The sequence below is a fragment of the Mastigoproctus giganteus genome, chromosome 3 (genome assembly GCF_048544385.1).
Source record: "Mastigoproctus giganteus isolate SK-2022 chromosome 3, ASM4854438v1, whole genome shotgun sequence".
NCBI classification, from domain to species: domain Eukaryota; kingdom Metazoa; phylum Arthropoda; class Arachnida; order Uropygi; family Thelyphonidae; genus Mastigoproctus; species Mastigoproctus giganteus.
In genome coordinates, this window is record NC_143577.1 from 99,702,762 (window position 1) to 99,728,863 (window position 26,102).

The 26,102-nt window shown below is 36.3% G+C and overlaps 1 protein-coding gene across 2 annotated transcripts in view; it reads right to left on the minus strand.

The window, feature by feature from the left end:
- The window catches only part of Scox (Synthesis of cytochrome c oxidase), a 307,125-nt gene that overhangs the window by 140,339 nt on the left and 140,684 nt on the right, over window positions 1-26,102 (minus strand). For both annotated transcript variants that reach the window (XR_016546732.1, XM_090369369.1), the window contains exon 6: window positions 25,013-25,128. Coding sequence is in view for 1 of the 2 variants with exons in the window: in XM_090369369.1 (XP_090225495.1) it covers window positions 25,013-25,128 (116 nt within the window). In the remaining variant the exon portion in view is untranslated. The remainder of the gene's footprint in view (window positions 1-25,012; window positions 25,129-26,102) is intronic.

The following is a 26,102-nucleotide window of genomic DNA, read 5'->3' on the forward strand; positions in this document are numbered from 1 at the left end:
AACATTCTCTCAGATATGAATCAAGTGGACCTAATTTTGACAAAGTCCGGTCAGTCCATGGCGGCCAAATCCTCTGCTTACACCTTCACGATAGTGGGACTGTTAGTAACCCTGGGTAATAACCCCAATGTGCAAGTCCTGAAATACGGCACACTGCAGGTGACCATCTGGTGTAAATGCCACATGGAGGGATGCTGCCCCTCTTCTTAGTATTGCCTAGTCATTTACTAGGCAATACTAAGTGACAGATGACGCATCAACCAGTGCAATACCACCACTTAGCATATTGGAAGCTTGAAGTAGTGGAACCCATGTTTAGTCTCCAGAGGAAAGCTCCAGCAACCTCCCCACACTCACACAATCTCTTATTCTTATTTCATTCAGTTCGTTCATGTCTTCTGAGGTTATGAGGGACATCATAGTGAGATCCAATCCCTTACATTTCGAGGGTACAGCTCTAAAACAGTGCTTGCAGGCCGGTGCTAGATAGTCCACTGAGCCAAACCTATCAGTAACTCTCTAGGAGGCTTCTGGATAAGCTTATGCAGAATCTTGCTGCTTCTACCCTGCCAGATAGTGACTGGAGGGAGTACAAGTAGTGTGTATGTGGTAAGGAAGGGGAGGTCATTGTCAAGGAGTTGGGTATATTCTTACGTGTACTCCATATTCAAAAATTTCATTCCTTCATACACATGTCCCCTCCCCCCACCTTTTTTTACTATTGAATACTCCATGAATTGTCAAACCAATAGAACAAACTTATCTGTGAAAAGATCTAAACCTCCCAAACACTTCCTCATTAATTTCACAAATATACATGATCTCAGTTCTAATCTAAATAATGTCTCTTTACACTTTTCCTGACAGAATCCCAGTTGTTGGTTGATTCAACCACTGCTCATCTCAGTTGTCCAAATTTGCTATATGATTCCCTTTGCTTCAAAGGTAGTACTTTTGCATATGTTCATTCGGATATTCCCTGACAGAGACAGTAATTTGGAATCTCCTCTTTTTGATCTTCTCTTAAAATTTCTCTAATACATTCTCTGTCAAATTCATCTGTTGCCACCATCATTCTCCCAACTCCACTTATCACTTGAACGCTTTGACTTTCTCCAGTCCAACTTGCTTAACAGTGAGGTAATTTCCTTGGCGATTTTAATGTTCACAACTCCAGTGGCTTTCGTATTCTAGACACATGGTCCCAGCCAGTTGAGATGCTGAGGCTTTTGCAATTACTAATGACCTCCCACAGATTGTTCATTTACCTAACAGACAATCACAACCACACTGCCAACATGCTTGATCTTTTTCTCACAAACAACCCTTCTAAGTACGTGGTCCTCTAGGCACCTCAGATCACAACTTGGTGATTGTCTCTTCTCCAATGGAGCCTTTATTTTATGGCTATTCCCAATCTAGTGTTGTTTGGCATTAAAACAATGCAAAATTAGATGATCAGCGAGATTTCTTTTCCTTGATCGGATTACTGTTTCAAATCTTCTGTCAATGTTTGTTCAGTTTGTGTCAGAGAAATTTTTCATGTAGGATGGAATCCTTTATTCCATACTCTACTTTCAAATCTCATCCTTTATCTAAACCTTGGTTTTCCAATAAATATGCTAAGGCTGTTCAAGACAAGAATGTTGCATATCACAATCACTAAGAGTAGAAAGAACTTGAGTCTTGTCCAAATGGTAGCTAAGTATTCTGGTCTCTTGCCAAAGCTATTGGCCACAACTTTTACTCATCTCTATTCCCACCTCTGTCAAAACCAGATGGATCTATTGCCACTTCAGCCAAAGATAAAGCTGACCTGCTAGCATCCTATTTTTCTTCCAACTTGTGTATTGATGATCTTGGTAAACTACCTCCCAACATTCCCAGTACACTCTAATCAATGCCTCCTGTGGTCTTCCATCAATAGGATGTCAGATGGATTTTGATCAATCTTGATTCTAAGAAAGCTGTAGGCAAGCTTCTCCACTTGTTATCAAAATCTGTTCTCCCAAATTTACTCCCATTGTGTTGCCTTTTTTTCAATTTCTTATTCCAGAGGTGTTTTTCCTTCTGCTTGCAAATTTGCTCATATACAGCCAGTTCCTAAAAAGGGTGACAAATCCCTTCCATCCAATTATTGTCCCATTGTGATTACTTCTACTCTTTATAAAATAACAGAGAAATCAAGTAACCGCCAACTCTTAAACTATCTAGAAACCTTCCACGTTACCAACAATCTCCAGTATGGATTCCTTCAGTGTCGATCCACTGGTGATATTTCAGCTTATGTTACCCATGTATGGACAAATTCAGTGGAAAAGTTTGGTGAAATCAAGCAGTTGCTCTTGACATTTTGATCATGTTTGGTATAAAGGGCTTCTAAATAAGCTTCCATCTTATGGTTTGCCAACTGGTTTTTGTAACTGAGTATCCAGTTTACTCTCTGACCACTCACTGCAGGTGACTGTAAATGGCTCTCTGTCTTCTAATGTGTCCACTAATGCTGGTGGTTCTCCAAGGTTCAGTTCTTTCTCCTACTCTTTTCCTTTTATATATTAATGACCTTCTTCCACTAACCAGAAATCCTATCCATAGTTTTGCTGTTCATAGCACATTGCATTCCACCTTCCAGTTTGAGAAACTTTGCGCTGCTGAAACTGTTTCAACTTCTCAAAATTCTCTACCAATTCCTTAAATGCAGATCTCCATTCGATTGATTTCAATCCTAAAACTCAGACTCTTCTTATATCTCACAAAAAGCATCTTCTGCTCCTATGCTTTTCTTCTATAACACTCTATTTCTAGGCAAGATCATATACCTCTATTGGGGATTACCTTGACTTCTAATCTCTCTTGGCATAAGCACATTACAAATATTGCTTCCTCCGCATCTAAAAAAACTGGGTTTTCTCTTTCATTCTCGCCATTACTTTTGTTTCAAACAGCTGTTCACTCTGTACAAATCACAAATCTGCCCTACCTTGGAATATTTTTCCCACATCTGAGGCAGTGTCCTCAAAACCTCTCTCAAGCTTCTAGATTCCATTTAAAGGAGGGCAGCTAGGTTAATTAATGACTCATCTCTAATAATTCTCTCCATTCACTGTCTAATAGACATTGTTTCTGATGCATGCCTTTTCTGTAGATACTTTTATGGGCACTGTTCTGAATTGGCTTCTATAATTTCCACCCTGTCTTCCAAAGCCATCTGAACTCATGCTGCAACCAGTCAACATCCTTTTACTGTCCAACTTCAAACTCAGAACCACCTTTTCTTCTTCCTCATTTATTCATTCAACTTCGGTTTTCTGGAACAACCTTCCTTCATATGTATTTCCTGAAAATTACAATCTTCAGAAATTCAAACTAAAATCAACAAATGCTGGTGTCTGTTCCCTTCTTTAATCTCCTCAACCTTCAAGCCATGTACTGTAGTAAAGTACTATAAAAGTTCTAATACTTCTCATGTTTGAGGTTTTCATAAGAAATAAAATCACATAATGGAAAGAATCCTTGTTCGATCCAAACATGTTTCTCTTGAGACTCCTTTAGAGGTAAGTCATTGTAATATGTCGTTCTCCTCAGATGGTCTAGAAAATCTAACAGATCAACTGCCATCCCCATTCTGCTTACTTGGGGATTTAATGCACACCATCTGCTGTGGGGATATGCAATAACTGTCAAGAGAGATAAGCCAATCCCTGCTTGATGTTTATCAACTTACCCTGTTGAACACTGATGATCCTACCTAATATCCATTTTTCTACAGCATCCATGACTGCTGTAGACCGTTCAATCTGTTCTCTTACAATATATACTAATACGGAGTAGTTTCTTGATAATGTAATAAATAGTGACCATTTACTGATTTTCTGCAAGTTCCAAAATTGGGTAAACTCACCTCTACTGCATTGCACCACTTGGAAATTTCGTAGGGCATACTGAAATGAATATGCCTATCACATTATTCTCACATCACTGAACATATGACTAATCTGATTTTATAAGTTGCTACCTTTGCAATACCATAAGTATTACAGAGATAGTAATACTGTAATTACTAGTGGAATCAGTGTATACAATAAATGGGAACAAAATAGAGTTTAGAATTTGTTTTGAAAATTTCTTACAACTAGTAAACTCTAACTTTAAAGGACTTAAAGCCAAGTTCTGCCAAATATGAAGAAAAGCAAAGAGAGAGGTGTCTGGATTAGTTTTGCTTCAACTATTAACAACCCAAAGGTCACGGGTTCGATTCCCGCCTCGGGCTTGGATCAAAGTACTGCAAAAACCTTGGGAGGTGCAATATGGCCACAGAAGCCGATGTGCCAACAAGTACCAAATCAAAAAAAAAAAAAAAAAAAAAAACTATTAACAAGAACACAGACACTAGATTCAATCTGGAGAAAAATTCAAACACTTAATGGCAAATATGTGCAGCTTCCAGCCTCAATGCTAAGCTGAAAGAAATACAGAATGCCTTAGCTGAATAATTTGCCAGTATATTAGCAGCATCCACTTACAAACCAAATGATTAAGGCATCTATCTGCAGAACAACATAAAATCTACAAATATTTTTGACTAAATGTCTAAGAGTATGAAAGAGTTGGTTTATGCATGGTTACTGCACATATATCATTTCTACTACCCAGGTAGTATGAATGCATTGTTTAATTATATCTAATATTGTGAATACCTTCACGATAGGGTGACACGTGGTGACAAGCTTTCCTGAAATCCAAATATATGATATCAAAATTATTTTTTGCATCCAGTTCCTTTGTAACCATATGCAGTACTCTGCAAAGTACTGCATATGGGTAGAAGTAACTCCAGAGAAACGTACCAACTATGTGGTACTACATTTAAGGTGGTAGAAAATGAAAAAGACCTGCACAATTACTCCCAGGTCTTCAGATATGAAGTTTTCTGAGCAATGCAGACAGGCTGCCAGGGCAGGTCATGGGGTTTTGTCAATGATTTGCTAGTAGGGAAAAGGAGGTGATTGTCCCTCTGTATAAGGCAATGGTCAGGCTATGCCTTGAGTACTGCATACAGGTCTGAAGGCCTCATTTTAGGAAGGATGTAGATTTGCTTGAGCGTGTACAGAGAAAGGCAACAAGATTGGTGAGGGGAATGAAGGGATCCTCTTACCAAGAGAGGCTTAAGTGCTGCAAATTGCAGTAGCTGGAGACTAGGCACCTGCGCGGTGATCTGATTGAGGTGTATAAGGCCTTGAATGGGTTGAGCACACTGAATTCTGATGGGATCCTTCCACTTGTTCAGATTATGAACCTAAGGGGGCATAAATTTAAATTAAGAAAAGACAGATGTAGAATAGAACAGATGTGCGGAAATTTGCCTTTAGCCAGCGGGTGGTTAATTGCTGGAACAAACTTCCATCTGTCATTGTGGAAATTGATAGGTTAAATAAATTTAAAGAGGAACTGGACAGGCATTTGGAGGGAATGGTGTGATTTTTTTTTTTTGGCTGATGCTGCATGAGCTCATACACTTGCTTTCTTGCATCACATGCCACTACTACTACTACTACGAGTGGCCGAGGTATTGCAATGCTTTGAATAAGTAACGCTTCACCAGTGGAGAAGACTAATGTTACTATTCTCTGCGGATACCACCCACCCAGATGGCACCGTTTCGAAGCTTGTTGGCTTACTCATTGGTGGGTGGGCAGGTACCCTGTTGTTGCAATAGTGAAACCCAGTTATGAAGTATAAGTCCACAATATGAGAGATGCTTGATGGTGTGTATAGTTTACATAAAAACAAAATCAATTTCTCTACTATGGTTTCACACCTGTACAACCAGCATTTACATTAACAGAACTTTTACAATCTCTCAATAAAACATTCAGTAGTGTTGCTGGTCCAGATGGAGTCTACTAAATAATGTTAAAACAATTAAACAACAAAGCAAAGAGCTCATTGTTAAAATTCTACAATCAAATGTTTTTAGAAAAATATTTACCCGAACTTCTGAGTTACTCAATTTTTCTAGCCCTCCTGAAGCCAGGAAAGGATCACACCTTTCCACATTACTACAGGCCAATTTCATTGATTAGCTGTTTAGGCAAAGTCTTGGAAAAAGTGGTCAGGCAGCTAATGTGGTTCCTGGAACCTAAAAACTTGTTAAACAATAATCACAACACTTTGGAAGAATCAGTCTACATTAGATGTCATGACACCAAAACAGAAGCAAACATTTGCAATGCTTTCATAAGGAGACAACACCTGGCCGTGGTTAACCTCAATACTGAGAAAGCATTCAATACCACCTGGTGATATAGTGTTTTTCAAGATCTTCATTCTTTTAGTTTGAGAGGTAGTTAGTTTCAGTTAACACAATTTATACAAAACTTCCTATGCCACAGAACATTTCAGGTTAGTTATCTGAATGTATCCAAATCATTTGAGCAAGGGGATGGTGTGCTGCAGGGTTCCATCATCAGTGCAACATTATTTACAATAAGAATTACAGGTATGATATGGTATATTCCAAATACAGATGAACCATATGTGCTTGCTGATGACCTTATTATCTTTTTATCAGTCACAAACATGACACTGAAAAGCAACTTCAATTTTCCACAGCCAAAATAGAACAGTAGGTTAAGGTAAAGAAAGCCTGCACGAGAAGCATGCACTTTGCAAAAAGTACTTTGCCATAACGGCATTTGTATTGTTGCTCGCTCAGTAAACAGACGGTGGGTGTTATCGGTCTGGAGTAAAGTTGAATCCCACGGGAGCTTGAAACCCTCCCAAAGTGGGGGGGTAACCCGACCTTTTTTCTTTAGAATCACTAATTGAATCACGAACAGTCATATTGGAAGTTCTGGCGTCATAAAAAATGTTCGTAACGTAGTTTCACCAGTAAACTTTTTCGACATTTGCCATGCTATATTGTAGTTTTAAATGTTTTTCACCAACCTTATGTAGAAATAAAACACAAAGAAAACAAAAACTGGAATCTTGATAACTGTATTTATAATAAGTTATATTTGTCTGTATTTACAATAAATTATATTTAACTTTACAACTAAAATATATACATATAAAATATACATTAAAATATACTGGGTTAAGAACAATAAAATACATTAAAATATACTAAATTAAAATCGATAAAACCAAAGCTTTCGAAGGCTCCTGCCTTCTTCTTCAGCGGTATTTTCTTTGTTCTGCGATGCGTCTTTAAATACCACAGTTATCAAGTTATCAAATATACAGTTATCAAGATTCCAGTTTTTGTTTTCTTTGTGTTTTATTTCTACATAAGGTTGGTGAAAAACATTTAAAACTACAATATGAACATACCCAACCTCAGAGGCCTGTTTGAAGAATTTGCCATGCTTCTCGTATGGGCTTCCTTTGCCTTTTTTTTTTTTTTTTTTTTTTTTATTAATGAACAATTTATCCAGTGATTCTAAAGAAAAAAGATCAGGTTACCCCTCCACCTCAGGAGGGTTTCAATCTCCCATGGGATTCAGTTTCTACTCCTGACTGATAACACCCACCATCTGTTTACTGAGCGAGCAACAATACAAATGCCATTACAGCAAAGTACTTTTACCGGTAAGTTTCATCGAACTTTTGCAGGCTTTCTTTACCTTCGCCAAATAGTATGCTACAGAATGGCTATTCCCTAGTAGAATAAGAAATCCACTGCAGTTCATTACTGTAAAAAATGAAAACTATATCCAGATATAGTTTTCATTTAATAATATAACAGTCTGTTTCCTCTTACAATAACTTTTAATTTATTGGGCTTGTATTTAGATAATAAACTTAATTTTGCTACTCATGTAGAACTTAATTGTCCTGCTTGGATTACATGGATCACCAATCTATGACTCTGCAAGGAAAAGTTCTCTGTTATGCTTTCATAATGCCCTAGGAAGAGCTGTGGTAGCCTTCAGAACATTTCTGGTTCACAGTCTGTGTACTAAGGCAAATGAATGTCCCCCCCCCCACCCTCTGAATTATTATTATTATTAGCTATATGGTGCAAGGAAGCCTGAGGCTCATGCTGCTCAGGAGAAAATCCTAACTATGCAGCAAAAATTAAAAGTATTCCATCTTACCCCAACTAAGTGTACTTATTTGACCCTCAATATATGTCATGCTATACCAAAATAAAGCTAATGAAAACCTTCCTGCAGGACTTAAATTGGAAGAGTTTGTGCACTGTTGAGACATTGACTTTCGGTATAGCTTCCAAGACACTGCTCCTCCTGATCCTCTTTGGACTCCATTCTCACCTCTTTGTGATGATTTCTTTCTTTGATGGGTAAAATGCTCCTTAGCAAACAACTTTCAACAGCTACATGAAGCATATACCTTGTAGAACCTCATAGTACCTACATATTTATACTGATGGCTCCAAAATAGATGCAGCAGTGGCTTTTTTCCACCTTCTCAGTAGCTATGTCTCATCCTATTGAATACATTATCTACACTGTAGAATTGTACGCAATAAAATTTGACTTATCAATAAGAATGCTCACAAATTTCGTCACAAATTTGTGGCTTATGTCCAAGACCTGTGTTACTGAGAAAAAAACCATCTATGCTAAATTCCACATATTTAACCAGGTGGTGGTGGTGGTGGCAGTTGTTACAATCAGGAATATAAAGTTGCCAACTTTCTTTTTTAATTTGTGAGTATCCTGATGACCCAGAGAGCTATGCTGGCGGTAGCTAGACTACCAGTAGAGCCACCCTAGCCAGACAGGTGAAAGGGTAGGGATCAGATGAAGAGTAACATACTGACCCTCCTGGGGTTGTGTAGGATGCTGGTTCCATCCCCATGTAAAAAAAAAACTCAAAGCTCAAAGAAGAATACCGGACGGACAAAGGGATGTGACAAGGAAATGAAAAGGAATAACAGACATTTTAAATAGTGTAACATGGAACATAAGAGGAGGATTAGGATATAAAGAAGTCAAACAACTTAAACACTTAAAACAGAAGAGAGTAAATATAGCAGTCAAAAGAGAAACAAAGAAAAAATTAAAAGATATGAAAGATTATGATTCTTATACAATGATATACAGTTGAGTAGAGCAAAAGGAAAGAGCCAGTGGAGGGGTAGCAATATTAATTGATCGTTAATGGAAACCCAAAATACAGAGCTACACATTTATAAATAATAACAGTAAGATTTAAATTAGACAGAGATTATTTATGTATAATTGGAATTTAGGCTCCAGAAGATGGAAAAGAGGAAGAAACAGATAAATTTTGTTTAGAGTTACAAAAAGAACTTGATAAGAATGTAAAAAAAGAAACATGTAGTTATTTTGGGAGATTATAATGCTCAGGTAGGGAATAAGCCAATAAAAAATATTATGGGATGTTATGGAGAAAATAAAGTAAATGGATATAAATTAAGAGATTTTGCAACATTTAATAATTTAAAGATAACAAACACATTTTTTAGAAAACATGATATATATAAATATACATGGTCGGCAAGAGGTACATAATCAATAATAGACTATGTAATAGTAAATCAAAAATTAGCAAAACAATGTTGAGATACTAAGGTGCTTAGAGGATATGATATTAATTCAGATAATTTTTTAGTGGCTTCAAAAATAGAGTTATGGGCTAAATAGAAGAATAGAAAAACTATTAAACAGAGGAAGGAGGAGTTAGTATATCTACAAAGTATATCTACTTCAAGAAGAAAGTATACATAATTTATATGAAAAAAAGGTTTAAAGACGAAATAAGTAAAACATCGGAGAGAGAACAAATAGAAGAAGAATGGAATAATATATGAAATATAATTCAAAAGATAGCAAAAGAGACACCAGGACAATTCAGGAAAAATTATAAGAAGAGGGGGAGAGTAAAGATATGGAATGAAAAATAGCTAAAGCAGTATAAGATAAATATCTTAAATATATACAAAACAGGACAAGTGAGAATTAAGAAATATATAAACAAGAATGCAATAAAACTAAAGATATAATACGAAAGGCTAAAGCAGAGTCATGGAATAGATTTATAAGCACAATAGAACATGATGTTCATGGAAGACAAAATTTGACATAAAATGATGAAACACTTGAATAGCACAGAGAAAGACACTTCAAGAATAAATATAATAAAGGAAGAACAATGGAAAAAACATGATGAAGAATTGTGTCAACATATCAAACAGAAGAGATACAGTTAGACCCAGTTAGTAACATAGATCTGATAACGAAAGAAGAATTGGAAAAGGCACTGAAAACTACAAAAAATAGGAAAGTAGTAGGAATGGATGGTATAAATGCAGAACTGATCAAGTATGGAGGAAGTTTTTGAAAACACAGGTTACTAAATTTATTTAATAAATGTTGGGAACAATATAAAATACCAGAAGAATGGAAGATAGCAAAAATTATTTCAATATTTAAAACAGGAAATAGAAATGATACAAAGAATTATAGAGGGATTAGCATACTAAATACAGTATATAAAATGTATAGCAAAATAATAAATAATAGAATTAAAATTATCTCTGATGAAATATTAATAAAAGAACAGGCAGGATTCAGAAGAGGAAGATCATGTACAGAATATACATTTATATTAAAACAAATAATAGAAAAACGAAAAGAGTTTAATTTAGAAACACATTTAGCATTTATAGATTATGAAAAAGCATTTGATCGAGTAAACAAATGAAAACTATGGGACATATTGAGTAATAAAGGATACCCAAAGCATCTTATAAAAATAATACAGAGTTTATATCAAGGAACAAAAATAGTAATAGATACAGGTAATAAATTAACAGAAGAAAGTATAATAAATCAAGGAGTTAGACAGGGATGTAGCTTATCACCAATATTGTTTAACATATACATCGAGGATATGATATGTAAATGGAAAGAGGAAATTAATACAGGGATATATTTAAATACAAAGAATAGGATTAATACACTGTTATTTGCAGATGATCAAGTAATTATTCAAGATAGTGAAGATAATTTTCAAAGAGCAGTATTTAAATTAAACCAAATAACAGAAGAATATAAAGTTAAAATATCAATGATGAAAACTAGAACAATGGCTTTTAAAGGGAAAAATATGGTGAGAACAAAAATAGTTATAGACAATAAAATATAGAACAAGTAAAACATTTTAAATATCTAGGATGTGATATAACATATGATGTTGAAGAAGATATGAACCAGAAATTGATGAAATTTCAAAATATATGTGGAACAATAAAAAGAACTCTGGCTAAGAAAACACAATTGAAATTTTACAAAGTAATGGCAATACCAACACTTATTTACGGTTCTGAAACATGGGATACCAAAACAAAGAGACATTAATAGAATACAAGCTGCAGAAATAAAATTTTTAAGATATGTTAAAGGATGTACAAAATTAGATAAAATACCAAACGTAAATATTAGAAAGGAATTAAAGATTTACTCAATTAATGAAAAAATTATAGAATATAGACAAAGATGGAAAGAACATGTAGAAAGAATGGAAGATAATAGATTCCCTAAATTAGCTTACACATATAGAGCAAAAGGAAAAAGAGACAGAGGAAGACCGAAGAAAAGATGGGCAGACCTCTTTGAGATCGTAACAGGCGGAACGCCTAATCTGTGAAGAAAGACAATTCTGGAAGGTGATTTTATTATTTTTTTTTTATGTTTAAACAATGCCAATATTTCATCATCTCTTAATGGATTGCAGTTCTTGTACACACTTTTTAAGCCTTAATAAAAACAAAATGTTATTTTAAAACATGCTGTGTTTTACACCTTTTATTTTCAAAATAAAAAAAAAAAATCTCTTGAAAACTTCAAAAGCATGTTTTAGACATAACATGCTAATTTCTAGTTTAAAAGATCTTTATGTATGCAAAATGTCAAACATGCACATGTATATACATTTTTTGTACATAAATATAAAAACACATATTATATATATATATATATATATATATCTTCAATGCGATTAGTTACTTTTGTTTTTCAGCTTTATTTCAAATTAGTACTGGCAATAAAATGTAAGAGAGCAAAGCTTATAATAGCACCAGCCAAAAAAAAACCTTTATTTTCCCCATCCCTTCCAATAATTTGTATGAACCTTCCTTAAATTTACTCAAAATATCCACCTCCACAACACTAGGTGGGAGATTATTTCAACAATTTACTACCCTTTTGGCTGAATGAAAATTTCTGTATACCTAATCTGCAACCATTGTTTTCCAATTTGAATTTATACCCCGTGCATGTTTCAACTGAGAAAGGGTAAAGATGCCATTGGTATTTAATTTATTTAACCATTAAAGATCATTTTGCTGGACATGATCCAACAGATCATTTCCTTCCAAAACTGTATGCAGTCTTCTAGATGGGGCTTAACCATTGCATTATACAACAGAATGATCACCTCTTTTTTATCTCTGCTAGCAAAAGTTCCTGTATATCACTAACAGAACCCTATGAACTGTTCTAGCAGCCTCTTTGCTCAAAGAATTTCATATTAGATTGTATAATCATTCCCAGGTCTTTTTTTTTTACTGCCTTGATTTTGGTGCCACCCAAATGCTACCTTGCCTTTATGACTGTTAAACCTGATTACCATTTTCCTAGCTGATCTGCATAGTTTATCTAGATCCTCTTTAAGTAGCTTTCCCTGATACTGTCATTAATTACTGTTCCCACCTTTGTATCATCCATAGACAAACTTGAAACACTTACATCAGTATCATTAATAAATATTAAAAATAGTAAAGAACCAAAAACCAATCCCTATGGAACTCAACTCACCACATTAGCCGTGAAGAGCAACCATTTATAACCACTCTGTCTCCTACCAGTTAATATCCCTTTATTCATAGTAATAACTTTCCCCTGATGCCACATTACTCTAATTTGTACAGCAATTGTACATGTGTACAGTATCAAAGACTTTCCTAAAATCAAAGTATACAATATCAAAATTATTCTTTGCATCCCTGGTGACAACCCCACAGGAGCTAAACAAATTGGTGAGGGATGATCTCCCTTTAAGAAACACATGCTGTGTTTGCCTTATGACTCTACTCTTATCAAGGTGTTCTTGCATTACTTCTTTAACTACTGACTTCATTATATCCCCTGGCACAGAGGTTAAACTTACAGGGCTGTAATTACTCACCTCACTCTTCAAACCATCCTTGTGAAAAAGGAGATGCATTTGTCAATGAGAAATAAATTTTCAGTTGGAAATTATATACAGATGGGAATCATACATTGTGGTATATTTTTACCACTTCACTGTTACATAGATCAGAATGGCTAAAGGTTCATAAGAATATATCATGAAATTGTCCAATTCTCATCTGTATGTAATTTCCAACTGGAAACAAATAGATGTTCTAAAACAAGTTAAAGTGCTTCATTCCTCTTTTGACAAGTTTTATATTATCTATGCACCATGCCACCCAAGCAACATCTAAAGGTGACATATTTGCACATCTCCAATCAGCAAGTACTTCTCTTGAACGAGGATGCTCTCATTATTATGGCTAAAGGTTTCACTACCTCTTTTGCAGCTTCTTTTAATACAATTGGATAGATTCCATCCACCCCAAGTGCTTTGTTTACTTTTAGCTGCAATTTCCCTTCACTTTTACTTTCTATTATTATAAAATCATTTCACTCCCAACAAGCTTTAGAGAGACTTCTCCTAACTTCATTTCTAAAAATTTCTTCCTAAATGAGTGTTGATGCAAAATATTTATTCAGTTTATTAGCAATCTATACAGGATCATCTATAATTATATCATTCGTATACAGCAGACCAATGTAATTCATCCCCCTTTCCTTCTACTGTTAACAAACAAAGAATTACTTGCTACTTTTCTCTGCACTCTTGATCAAGGACCTCTCAACCTTAGTCTGTCTAAACCAGTAAGTAACTTAATTACATACCAGTTTGTACTTATAGTAAGATTCTGTATTCCTTGATAATTTATAATCACCCCATATATTTTTCTTCCCTGTCAGTAAGGTTGTCACTAAATCTTGAACTGTACTTCTTAGTTAGTATAAAACGCTTAGCAGCCTCCATGATTACCCCTCTGAACACTTCCCATTTGGTGTTTACATATTTTAACATCAATTGGTCCACTGAAAAGATTTTAAAAAATGCCCGAGTCCATTATAATCATCTTTGCAAAAACAAAACCCCTTCCCTTTACCCTTGACAGTTGTTATTTCTTTGAATAACTGCCACTATGTTCACTGCCACCTAAAGGGTTAAAAAATACCTTACCCTAAAGTATTGTATATAATATGCATGCATAATGGGTTGCATTAATTGATGATGGATTCTAATTTTTTTGTAGGATCGGTAATACCTCCCCATGGAAGTGGATTTTTTAACCTTAACTCTCATTATGTTTTTGGGTAACTTTAACTGTCAAATGGCCAATTTAGGATCTTCTTCTCCATCACTGCAGACTAGGGCTCTCTTTAATATGCTTCACAGCTATGGTCTTGATCAAGTTTGTAATTTTCCAACCAGAGAAAATGCCTACCTTGACCTAATATTCTCCTCTACTCATACAGAGGTTCACAAAGACAACCCTATATTTCACTCGGATCAATCACCAATTACTTTTGACATCACTGTGACTTCTCATAACTTCAAATGCAGCTCCCGTTCTCCACGATTCAATTTCAGAATGGCCGACTGGTCTCAACCTAGCTCTCAGCAACATAAGCAGCTCTTTGACGCTATGGATGACATCGATGTGCTCACCAATAACCTGATCAACTGTGTCCACTCAGTTATATCTGACATTGTTTCTCAATCCCATCTGATGGCACGCTCTACCTATCCGCACTGGTATAACTGCAAACTAATACATAAAATTAAATCCAAAGAATACTATAGAAACAAGTATAAGCAATCAGGTGACAGTCAATACTATGAAATATTCAGCCAACTCCGCAAAGAAGTGAAAATGCTCATATTAAAATCTTACAATATGTGTACAGAGTCAGTTCAGGATAGTCTGCTTACTCACAGAGATATCAAACCATTCTGGAATTTCATGAAGCACAAGAATATAACCATTAGAAAATTACAACTCTATGATTGCAGATGGAATTCTCTTATCGGATGAATTCATTATTGCTGAAGAGTTTGCCAAACATTTTTCCAGAATTCAAACAAATGATGCATTGAGACCTGCCTCATTTCCTGACTTCACACCTGTTAAAGGTGATATCCTCATTAACCGCTTTATCACAGATGAAGATTTAAATCCAGCATTAAAAAGCATGAGAAATGACTATACTAGAGGTTCAGATGATATTCCAGGCTTATTCTGGAAAATGACTGTCACTACCTTAAAACCCCTCATACTGCAAATCTTTAACTTGTCTTGCAGGCTGGGGAAGTATCCTAAGCACTTTAAGCAGGTCAATATAGTTCCTATTTTCAAAAAAGGTGATAAAAATGATGTAACTGATTACAGACCCATATCCTTGCATAACAGCCTGGCTAAACTCTTCAACACAGCAGTACAAACATCTCTTTGAATTCTTCAGGCCTTTCATTGATCAGAATCAAAATGGTTTCCGCAGTGGCAAGTCAGTAGTCACAAATTTGCTTTCTTTCTGGCAATACACCTCTGAAGTTCTTGATAACCATCTTCAAGTTGACAGTCTACACAGATATATCTAAGGCATTTGATAAAGTCCTGAACGAACAACTTCTGAAAAAACTTAAGCTATATAGTATCCATGACCCTTTGCTCTCATGGCTATGCAGCTATATTATGCGTCGTTCCTTGAGTGTTACCATCTTTTTTTTTTTTTTTTTTTTTTGGGTAGTTGTTGGCGCATCGGCTTCTGTGGCCATAGTGCACTTCCCAAGGTTTTTGCAGTACTTTGATCCAAGCCTGAGGCGGGATTCGAACCCGCGAATTTTGGATTTCCAGGCAGGCACTTTACCCACCTGGCTAGCCCGGTCGGCGTGTTATCATCAATCAAGTGAAATCAGAGTGTTTTATACAACTAAGTGGAGTACCACAAGGCTTCCCCTTAGGCCCTCTTCTTTTCATTGTTTTTGTAAATGATCTTCCTTCTTTCATTTACACCTTCAATGTTCAAGTTGCTCTCTATGCAGATGATCTTAAGATCTACTCAGCATTGAAGGAGATTACCGATTCTCAACAGCTTCGATGTGCTCTCAATAAATTCTCTCTGTGGCTATCTCTGAATCACTTGTCTGCTAACCTCGAAGTGCAAAGTAATCTCTTTCTCATCCGGTAGATCTCCACAACTAATAAATACGGAGTACAGTATTAACTCTGCGACCATCGAAAGGCGTGACCAAGTTAACGACTTGGGGATTCTCTTCTCCAGCAGTGCTAAATTCGATGCCCATGTCCTTAAAATCACTAGCAAAGCATTCAAAACACTGGGATTTGTCAAACAGAACACTTACAAGTTTAAAAACTACAGATATGCAGTTATCCTTTATAAAATTATTGTTCTGTCAATCCTTGAATGCAGTTCACCCATCTGGAATCCTCACACAAAGACTAACTAACAAAACTGAAGCAGTCCAAAAAAATTTTGTCTGTTACCTTACGTACCGTAATCCTCTATTCTATCACTCAGTGTATTATGAATCACTGTGTGATTACTTTCATCTGAGGCCTCTGTGCACTAGAAGAGTTACTGCTGACATCACCCTTCTAGACAAAGTAATCACTGGAACTCATGAAGCATCTGATATCCTTATCAAAATCAACTTCAATGCTCCTTGTAGAAAAGTCAGGAACCTTACATCATTTTGCCTTGAATCTGCCACCACAGACTTTATGAAGTTCAGTCCACTGAACAGAATCAGCAAATGACTCTCTCACTGACTTCTTTGACAACTCCCAATCACTGATGAATGCCATCCACAAGTTTGCCTCTTCAATTAAACTGCAAAGTGACTAGCTCTGATCTAATTATTGTAGTTTATTATTTTTCTGTTCTCTAACTGATTAATTATTACTTGTTTTACCGGTAACTTAACGCAATCCTCTTTTGTACATACGATTTTAATGTTTGAATCTATATCAATGTCTATCTTTTTGTTGCATCTCTTATTATTGTTATTGCTTTCGTTGTTCTGATCTCAGATACACTGTTAATGGTTACCTGTTGTGTATCTTGTTATTAATAAAAATAAAAAATAAAAACAATAAAATTATCAAAGAGTGACCACAGCAATATCCTATTCCCACCTTTCTTCTTACTCTTCTTCAATTTTCCATTAGTCATTAATGCTAATTGGTAATGACAAACATATAGGTCCGTAGTGTATAAATAGCGCTTCACTGTGCTACATTTTAGTTAATGGTGATATCATGAACTGAACATTTCGTTTGCTCAACTTAAAATTGGAAGTAGAAATTCCATAGGGCCATCAGAACTAAAATTTTATTATTTATTTTAGTAATAAATGCACCCTTTATCAAGAAATGAAGCAAGCAAGGAAGCTGTAATCTGCATAGAAAAACTTCACTGTTACATATATCAGAAGTTATAAGCTATGCTGAGGTTCACAAAGGTTGACAAAGCCAGGCAGTTGCAAAAAGGGTTTTAAATGCAACGAAATAGGCACGAGTACAAGCAGTTCTCGCTTTACGATTTTTTTGTTTATTTTACAAGTATCAATAAAATCGAAAATATGAACATTAATTGCAAAAAATGAATGTTAAAATTCATAAATATAGCATTTCAAACCACACGTGCAGCTATACAATACAGTATACCCCGCTTTACGATATTAATCCGTTACCATTGTATCGTGTAAATATCGTAATGTGAACCCAATAACACATTTTTTTTTGGTAATTCATTCCACGACCTCGGAAGTTGAAATTTTCTCTATATAACTCTCTAAAAGGTCTTTTTTATAGTGTAAATTGTATTTGTTACCAATTCAAATCATTAAAACGAACTACACTTTCATTGTTATCATATGTTCTGTTATAAGAACCAATTTTGAACGCCTTTGTGATATTTTTCTAAAGCACATTTCCAGAGATCACGACCATAAAACAAAAACAATTTGCACTTTCCAGTTTATTAGGCTTTTCTGTTACGGCAAGCAATTATAAATGGGTAGTAAACTCAATGTTATTGCATTTGCAAGTAGGTCTGTGCTTGTCTCAATATCAAATGACAACATAAAAATTTAAAATGGCTTGTACTTTTAATATTTCACAAATTTTAATTTTTTTAAAGTTTTAGCTAATATTTTTTTAAAAATTGATCTGCATATTTTTTAAATTCCTTATTCCCAATGAAAGAGAAATTTTTTAACTGTGGCATGTGTATCATATATTCCCTAAGCTGACATTTCCAAAGTTAATCTCAATTTAAGTGATGTCTCAGTAATCTATTTCCTTCTTCTTGAAGTTTTTCACCCAATTTAATCAGACATTCTGTGGTATAACACCAGAGGGCAAAGGCACAAAAGCCAATTAGGATTATATAGTTCTGGGAGGACATTTTCTCCATGTCCATAAATGAACTAATTTCATTTTTCAGTTAATTTTTCTCAAACATTTTCATTCTTCTTAATCATCCCAGTTGTGAAGAGTACAGATCTCTATATTTCAAATTTAATTCAAATATTCCTAAAAGTGACAGAATGAAATTTTTTTTTACTCAAAAAAACTGAATACACAGTTAACTCTTGAGTATAAATTTTCCTAGTAATTAATTAAAGCAATGAAAAGTAAACAAGGACAAACCAATGTTGGTTCCTCCAACTTTCATCAGAGCAGGTCAGGGACCTGCTTTGTCTTATCTTCCACCAGTTTTTCTGTTCCATCATTTGCAATTCCAGACAACTTTATTATCTAACTGACAATATAAAGCATCAGGGGAAAAATATGAGATGAGGGCTGAGATTGCCTAGGACTATCATAAAGCCCATTTCATGGCATTTTATGATATCAGCATCATATACAGGGTGATTCACTACCAGTGCGACAAACTTGCAGGAGGTGTAGGGGGCACAAAGACGAATCGGAATCACATAGCATTGCAGGGTCCGAAATACCTTCGTCATGAAGTAGAAGACGTTGAACAGGAGGTCGCGTGAACAGCGATCCTGCTGGAAGTCAGCATTTGTGAACCGTTTCTGTTGAAGAAACCAAGTAGCAAAAGTCCTCCGGAGTGGATAATCCGCAGGCTCCAATGATTGGACGTGTTGCAGATGGTATGAACTCATTTGGTTTGTTGACAGTATCCTCCATACAGTGGATTGGGAAATACCCAATCGTTGGCCTATCGCTCGAGTACTCGTACTCGGATTGCCTTCTTCAAGACGTAGGACATTCTCCTCATTGTCTGGCGTCCTCGTCATTCGCTCTAGATTCATGATACCTCTCGTGAAACAACCAGTCTCACGTAACCTTCTGTGCACACATGCGAAAATCGTATGTTGAGGAGCACCCCTGTGCGGGAAACGTTCCTGGTACAAGCGCAGAGCGGCGTGCCCGTTACAGTCCGCAGCTCCATATGCGAGGTGCATGTCAGCCAGTTCAAAGTTTGAATACTCGTCCATCCTACTGCCTTGGGAACCGGTTCGCAAATGCTGACTTCCAGTGGGATCGCTGTTCACGCGACCTCCCGTTCAATGTCCTCTACTGCATGACGAAGGCATTTCCGACCCTGCAGTGCTATGTCATTCCGATTCGTCTTTGTGCCCCCTACACCTCCTGCAAGTTTGTTGCACTGGTAGTGAATCACCCTGTATATGCAAGAAGTATTTCAGAAGTATTCAAAATAAAGATCTTCATCATCATCATCAACATCAGCCATTTTCAATCCACTGCAGGATGAAGGCCTCTCCAGCAACTTTCCAGTTCCTTCTGTTTTGAGCACTGGCCATCCATTTACTACCCAAAAACTCATGAATTTCATCTATCCATCTCCGCATTTGTCTTCCAGGTTTTTTTCTAACTCCTCTTGGGTACCATTCTGTTATTTTCTTAGTCCATCTGTCATCATGTCTTCGAGCTATGTTGTCCTGCCCAAGACCATTTTAGTTCTTTAGTTTTGATACTAATGTCCTTTACTTGAGTTTGCTGCCTAATCCATGTGTTTCTCTTCTTATCTAACAGTCTGATTCCCAATATAATTCGTTCCATTCTTCGCTGTGTAGTTCTCAGCTTCTCTTCCATTCTTTTGGTGAGTGCCCAAGTTTCACTTCCATAACTCATGGTGGGGAGTATACATTGATTCATTATTTTACGTTTCAGACAAACTGGGATATTGCTCGTCAGTATGTAACTATATTTCCTGAATGCTATCCATCCAAAATTTATTCTTCTCTTGACTTCCAACCATTTATCATTATTACAGCTAATAACTTGTCCCAGATAAGTATATGACTCCACCTTTTCAATTACTGCTCCTTCAATCATTATTTCCCTTTCCGTGGAATACTTGTTCATCATTACTTTTGTTATAGCCATATTCATCTTTAGTCCAAAATCCTTACTAACTGTGCATAACTGATTAAGATTTTCCTCTAATTCTTTGGGATTGTGACTTATGACCACAATGTCATCTGCAAATCGTAAATGGTTTAGGTACTCTCCATTCACATTGACTCCTTTCTGCGACCAGTCTATTCTTCTGAAAGCTTCCTCAACAGCAGCAGTAAACAGCTTCGGAGATATGTGTCTCCTTGTCGAACTCCTTTCTCGATTTTAAATTTCCTACTGTCTTTGTCTTGTCTAATAAAGGAGGTAACATTTTCATATATTTTCTTCAAAATCATAATATATGGGGTATCTATGCCTTGTCTTTCCAGTGCCCGAAACATTGCCTTATGCTGTATGGAGTCAAATGCCTTTTCATAATCCACAAATGCCAGGCATAATGGTGTTTTATATTCATTTGCTTTCTCCATTAGCTGTGATATTACGTGAAGGTGATCCATAGTTGAGAATCCTGTCCTAAAGCCAGCTTGCTCTTTCGGTTGATTCTCATCAAGTATTCTTTCTAATCTGTTAGTAATGACCCTTGTGAACAACTTGAGGATGTGGGATAACAAGCTAATTGGTCTATAATTTCCCATTTCTGATTTATCTCCTTTCTTATGCAGCAAAACTATGATTGCATTATTCCTCTGCTTAGGCGTCACACCTTTTCTAATGCACTTTGTGAAGAGCCTTGCCAGTTTTTGTGTTATGTCTCTTCCTCCCAATTTTAACAACTCTACAGTAACTTCACCTTCCCCCCGGGGCTGTCTGATTCTTCATTTTCTTCAATGCATGTTCTACCTCATCAGGAAGAATATCGGGTATGTCGTATGTGTTGCTACTTTGCAATCCATCTTCCCCACTGCTGGTATCATTCCCTCGCTCCTTGTATAATTCTCTATAGTAGTCTTCTGCTATTTGAATTATGCCTTCTCTGCTGTTTATAAGTACACCATCGCTATTCTTCAGTTTCAGTATCATTTATCTTTCTGTATTACTGCTCATGGCTGTTCATTTAAATCCTTTGTTTTCCCTTAATGGTTGTTCTACTTTTATTGTGTTAAATCTTCTTATGTCCTCTCTGAGTCTCTTTCTAATGGCTTTGCATAACTCAGTATATTCAATTTTCTTCCTGTCAGTGTTTTTCTTGCTCTTCATTTGTTGTCTTTGGTTCATCATGACAAGTGTTTCTTGACTAATTTTTTCTTCTTTGGATTTCTTTTTCCCTATAGGTTTCTTGGGCTTTATCACTTTCAGAAAGTTGTAATATTACTCGTCGATATCTTGGTCCTAAGCAGTCTGCAGAAGCTCAAACTTGTTCTTAAGTTCCAGTACATACTGCTTTTTCTCCTCCTCTGTTATCTCAAAGACCTCTGTATTATTTACTCGAGTCAGTTTTTTCCTTTCCTTTCCTGCATTAGCATTAGTAGAGGTATTTGATGCAAGAAAGCAAGCTTATGCAGCATCAGCCAAAAAAAAAAAAAAAAAATAAATAAATAAAAAATAACCACTTCCACTTCACCCCTCTGTTCCTTCGAAATATCTGTCCAGCTGAGCCTTAAACTTATTTAGGCTATCAACTTCCACGACAAGGGATGGAAGTCTATTCCACCAACCAACCACCCGCTGGCTAAAGGCAAATTTCCTCACGTCTATCCTACATCTGTCTTTCCTCAATTTGAATTTATGCCCTCTCAGGTGATTATTCTGAGCAAGAGGAAGAATCCCAACAGCATTGAGCATGCTCAAACCATTCAAGGCTTTATACACCTCTATCACATCACCTCACCGGTGCCTAGTCTCCAGACACTGCAATTTGCAAAACATAAGCCTTTCTTCGTAAGAGCACCCCTTTGTTCCATTCACTAATCTTGTTGCCCTTCTCTGTACTCGTTCCAGCATCTCTACATCCTTCTTGAAATGAGGCCTCCAGACCTGTATACAGTACTCTAGGTGCGGTCTGACCATTACCTTATACAAGGAAATAATCACCTCCTTATCCCTGCTAGAAAAATTCCTATATATCATTGACAATACACCATGAGCTACTCTTGCAGCCCATCTGCACTGCTCAGAAAACTTCATATCTGCCTGCACAACCACCCCCAGGTCCCTTTCATTCGCCACCACTGTCAGTGTAGTACCACAGAGTTGATACGTTGCTCTGGGGTTGCTGTTTCCCATATGTAGTACTTTACATTTGTCAATGTTAAACTTCATTTGCCACCTCTCAGCCCATCTGCTCAACCTTTCCAGATCCTGTTGCAGTAGCATAGTGTCAGTAGCGTCCTTGACAACCCTGCCAACCTTCATATCGTCTGCAAACTTGGGCATTAAGCTTGATATACCATCATCAATATCATTTATAAATACAGAAAACAATAATGGACCCAATACTGAACCCTGAGGGACTCCACTAATAACATTAGTCCACGATGAGCAGTGTCCATTGATTACCACTCTCTGTCTTCTCCCCCTCACCCACCCCTTTATCCATAGCAGCAATTTGCCTCCAATACCACACTGTTCCAATTTGTGCAGCAGTCTTCCATGTGCAACAGTATCAAAAGCCTTTCTAAGATCCAAATATATAATATCAAAGTTATTCCCTGCATCCATTTCTTTTGTGACTGCATCATAGTATCCAATCAAATTGGTCAGGCAAGACTTCCCGTTAACAAAACCATGCTGTGTCTGAGCTATAACTGAAGTCTTGTCTAGATGATCCTGCAGTGCTTCTTTAACCAGTGCCTCCATTAATTTTTCAGGAACAGAAGTTAAACTAACAGGTCTATAATTACTTGTCACCCTTTGATCCTCCTTTGTGAATTGGGGTCACATTTGCAGATCTCCAGTCCATGGGTACTTCCCCTGAGTCCAAGAAAGCTCTCATAATTATGGCTAAGGGTTTGCTTACTTCCTTTGCTGCTTCCTTTAATATAACTGGATAGATCCCATCCACCCCAGGTGCCTTTCTTGTATTTATCTTCAACAATTTCTCCTCCACTTTACTCTCAGTTATTACAAGATTCTCTAGCTTACTGCCAGAGTTGAATACACCTCTGGCATTCCCCTCGCTGAATAACTCCTCATGTGTGAATGTCGATGCAAAATATTCATTCAGTTTGTTAGCTACCTGAGCAGGATCATCAACAGTTGAACCATCGATATCAAGCGGACCAATCTGATTCAACCCCTTCCTTCTAGAGTTTACATAAGTAAAGAACTCTTTGCTGTTTTTCTTTGCATCCCTTGCCAAAGATTTCTCGTAATCTGCCTTCGCCTGCCCAACCTCCTTTGTAACTTGGTTACAGATCAACTTGTATCTATCATAGGCTTCTGTGTCACGTGTTAATTTGTATGTATCCCATGCATTTGTCTTCTCTGCCATATGTCTCATTAGTTCATCTGACATCCACTTAGGCCTAAACCTTGAACAATATTTCTTAATTGGTATGTAAAGCCTAGTAGCTTCCAAGATAAGTTCTTTGAATGCTTCCCACTTTGAATTTGCTGTTGGTAACATCATCAGTTGGTCCCGCTGTATAGAATTTAAATACTGTCTCAGTCCATCGTAGTCGCCTTTACGAAAGCAATAACCCTTCCCTTTACCCCTAATGGTAGTTACCTCTTTGAGTAAATCCCACTTCAGCACACTGTAATCACTGCCACCTAGGTTCATTTACCTGCAGATTCTTAATACATGAAGAATCACTACTGATAATCAAAACAAGGGTATTACTCCCTCTAGTTGCCTCCTAAACATGCTGATGTAGAAAACAATCATCCAATAAATCCACAAAAGCCTTGCTAGTGTGTGAGTGACCAGCCCCCAAATTCCAGTCAATATCTGGGAAATTAAAATACCCCATTATAAGACTCTCTGATTTACTGGCCCACTCTATTTCCCCGTAGAGTTTCTTATTATACTCATCAGAGTCATTAGGCCTATAGCACACTCCTACTCTCAATTTTGATCTCCCAATGCTTATGTCACACCAAACTGATTCAACACTGCACTGTCCAGCGATGTTCCCTTGAAGAGAACCTTACGTCTTGAAGAGAACCACTCTACACGTTCGTTGCCACCTAAGTGACGTAACAGGGCTTACCATCGAGAAGGTGTGCATGAGTGGATTTTAGGGAGGCAGGCCAGTTGATTTTAGTGGATTTTAGGGAGACTTCTCCTAAATCTTCTGTAATAGAGAGATATTGGATCCATCAGTGTTTTAGGCTGAGTGTCTGATAACACACAGGATACCTGTTCCCCTCTAAACCCCTTAAAAGATCTTATTAAATATTAATAACAATGTTTAAATCTTTAAATAACAAACAACATGTTGATGTTTTTGAAAAACTCTACGAGAATGTTCAGGAAAAAGTGATCCCAACGAACATATTTAAATCAATACAATTTCACTTATGTTAAAAAAAAAAAAAAAAAAAAATTGCTCTATTAGTAATGGTACTTACAATATAATCTGCATCTGAATCTTTTGGCCCTGAACTGTAATATATACGAAATGACTTAGCAGTCTGCTTGATTTGTTCTTTTGTTCCTGTCAATCCAATAATTTTAGGTGAAAATTCTGCAAAAAGAAACAGACAAAGATATATAGCAAAATGATTTACAATTGATGTTAATAGAGAAACTTATACTCTGGAAATGTTTATGAATGAATAACTGCTATAGCTGTACAAATCAAATTAACAGCAAAAGTCAAAACGCTCACATCATATATGTCATATGAATCAATATAACAAAATATGGACATTTTTTCAGTGTAACATTAACTGTTAAAAACTAATTTGGCATTGGGGGAGGGGAGAAGGAGGTTTACACACATAAAGCCAGAATGTTAATCCTTTGATGGAAATTCTAAAAGTGAAAACAACCAAAAGTTAGCAAATTTAAATTCGCATAGTCTGCATAGATGCATATGCTTGTTTGCATTTATTAATACTGTGGTGTAAAATATATTAAATTTTTAAAATTAAATTATCAAAAAATAAAAAAGTAAACATTTTTTATCTAAAAATTTCTCATAAACAGCGTAAAAACAATAACTGGTGAAACTTGTCTTGAATGGAGAGGAAAGAGCTAGCAAAACAATTAGCACATGTAGAATAAGTGGACAAGATTGGCGAGGGGAATGAAGGGATCCTCTTACCAAGAGTGGCTGAAGTTCTGCAAATTACAGTGTTTGGAGACTAGGCATCTGCTAGGTGATCTGACTGAGGTGTATAAGGCCTTGAATGGGTTGAGCATGCTGAATTCTGATGGGATTCTTCCATTTGCTCAGATTACAATCCTAAGGGGGCATAAATTCAAACTGAGGAAAGACAGTTGTAGAATAAATGTGTGGAAATTTGCCTTTAGCCAGCAGGTGGTTAATTGCTGAAACAAACTTGTTGTTGTGGAAATTGATTGCTTAAATAAATTCAAGGAGGAACTGGACAAACTTTTAGAGGGAATGGTTGTGTGAATTTTTTATTTATTTATTTTATTTTTATTTTTTTTAATTTATTTTTTTATTTGGCTGATGCTACATAAGCTCATACG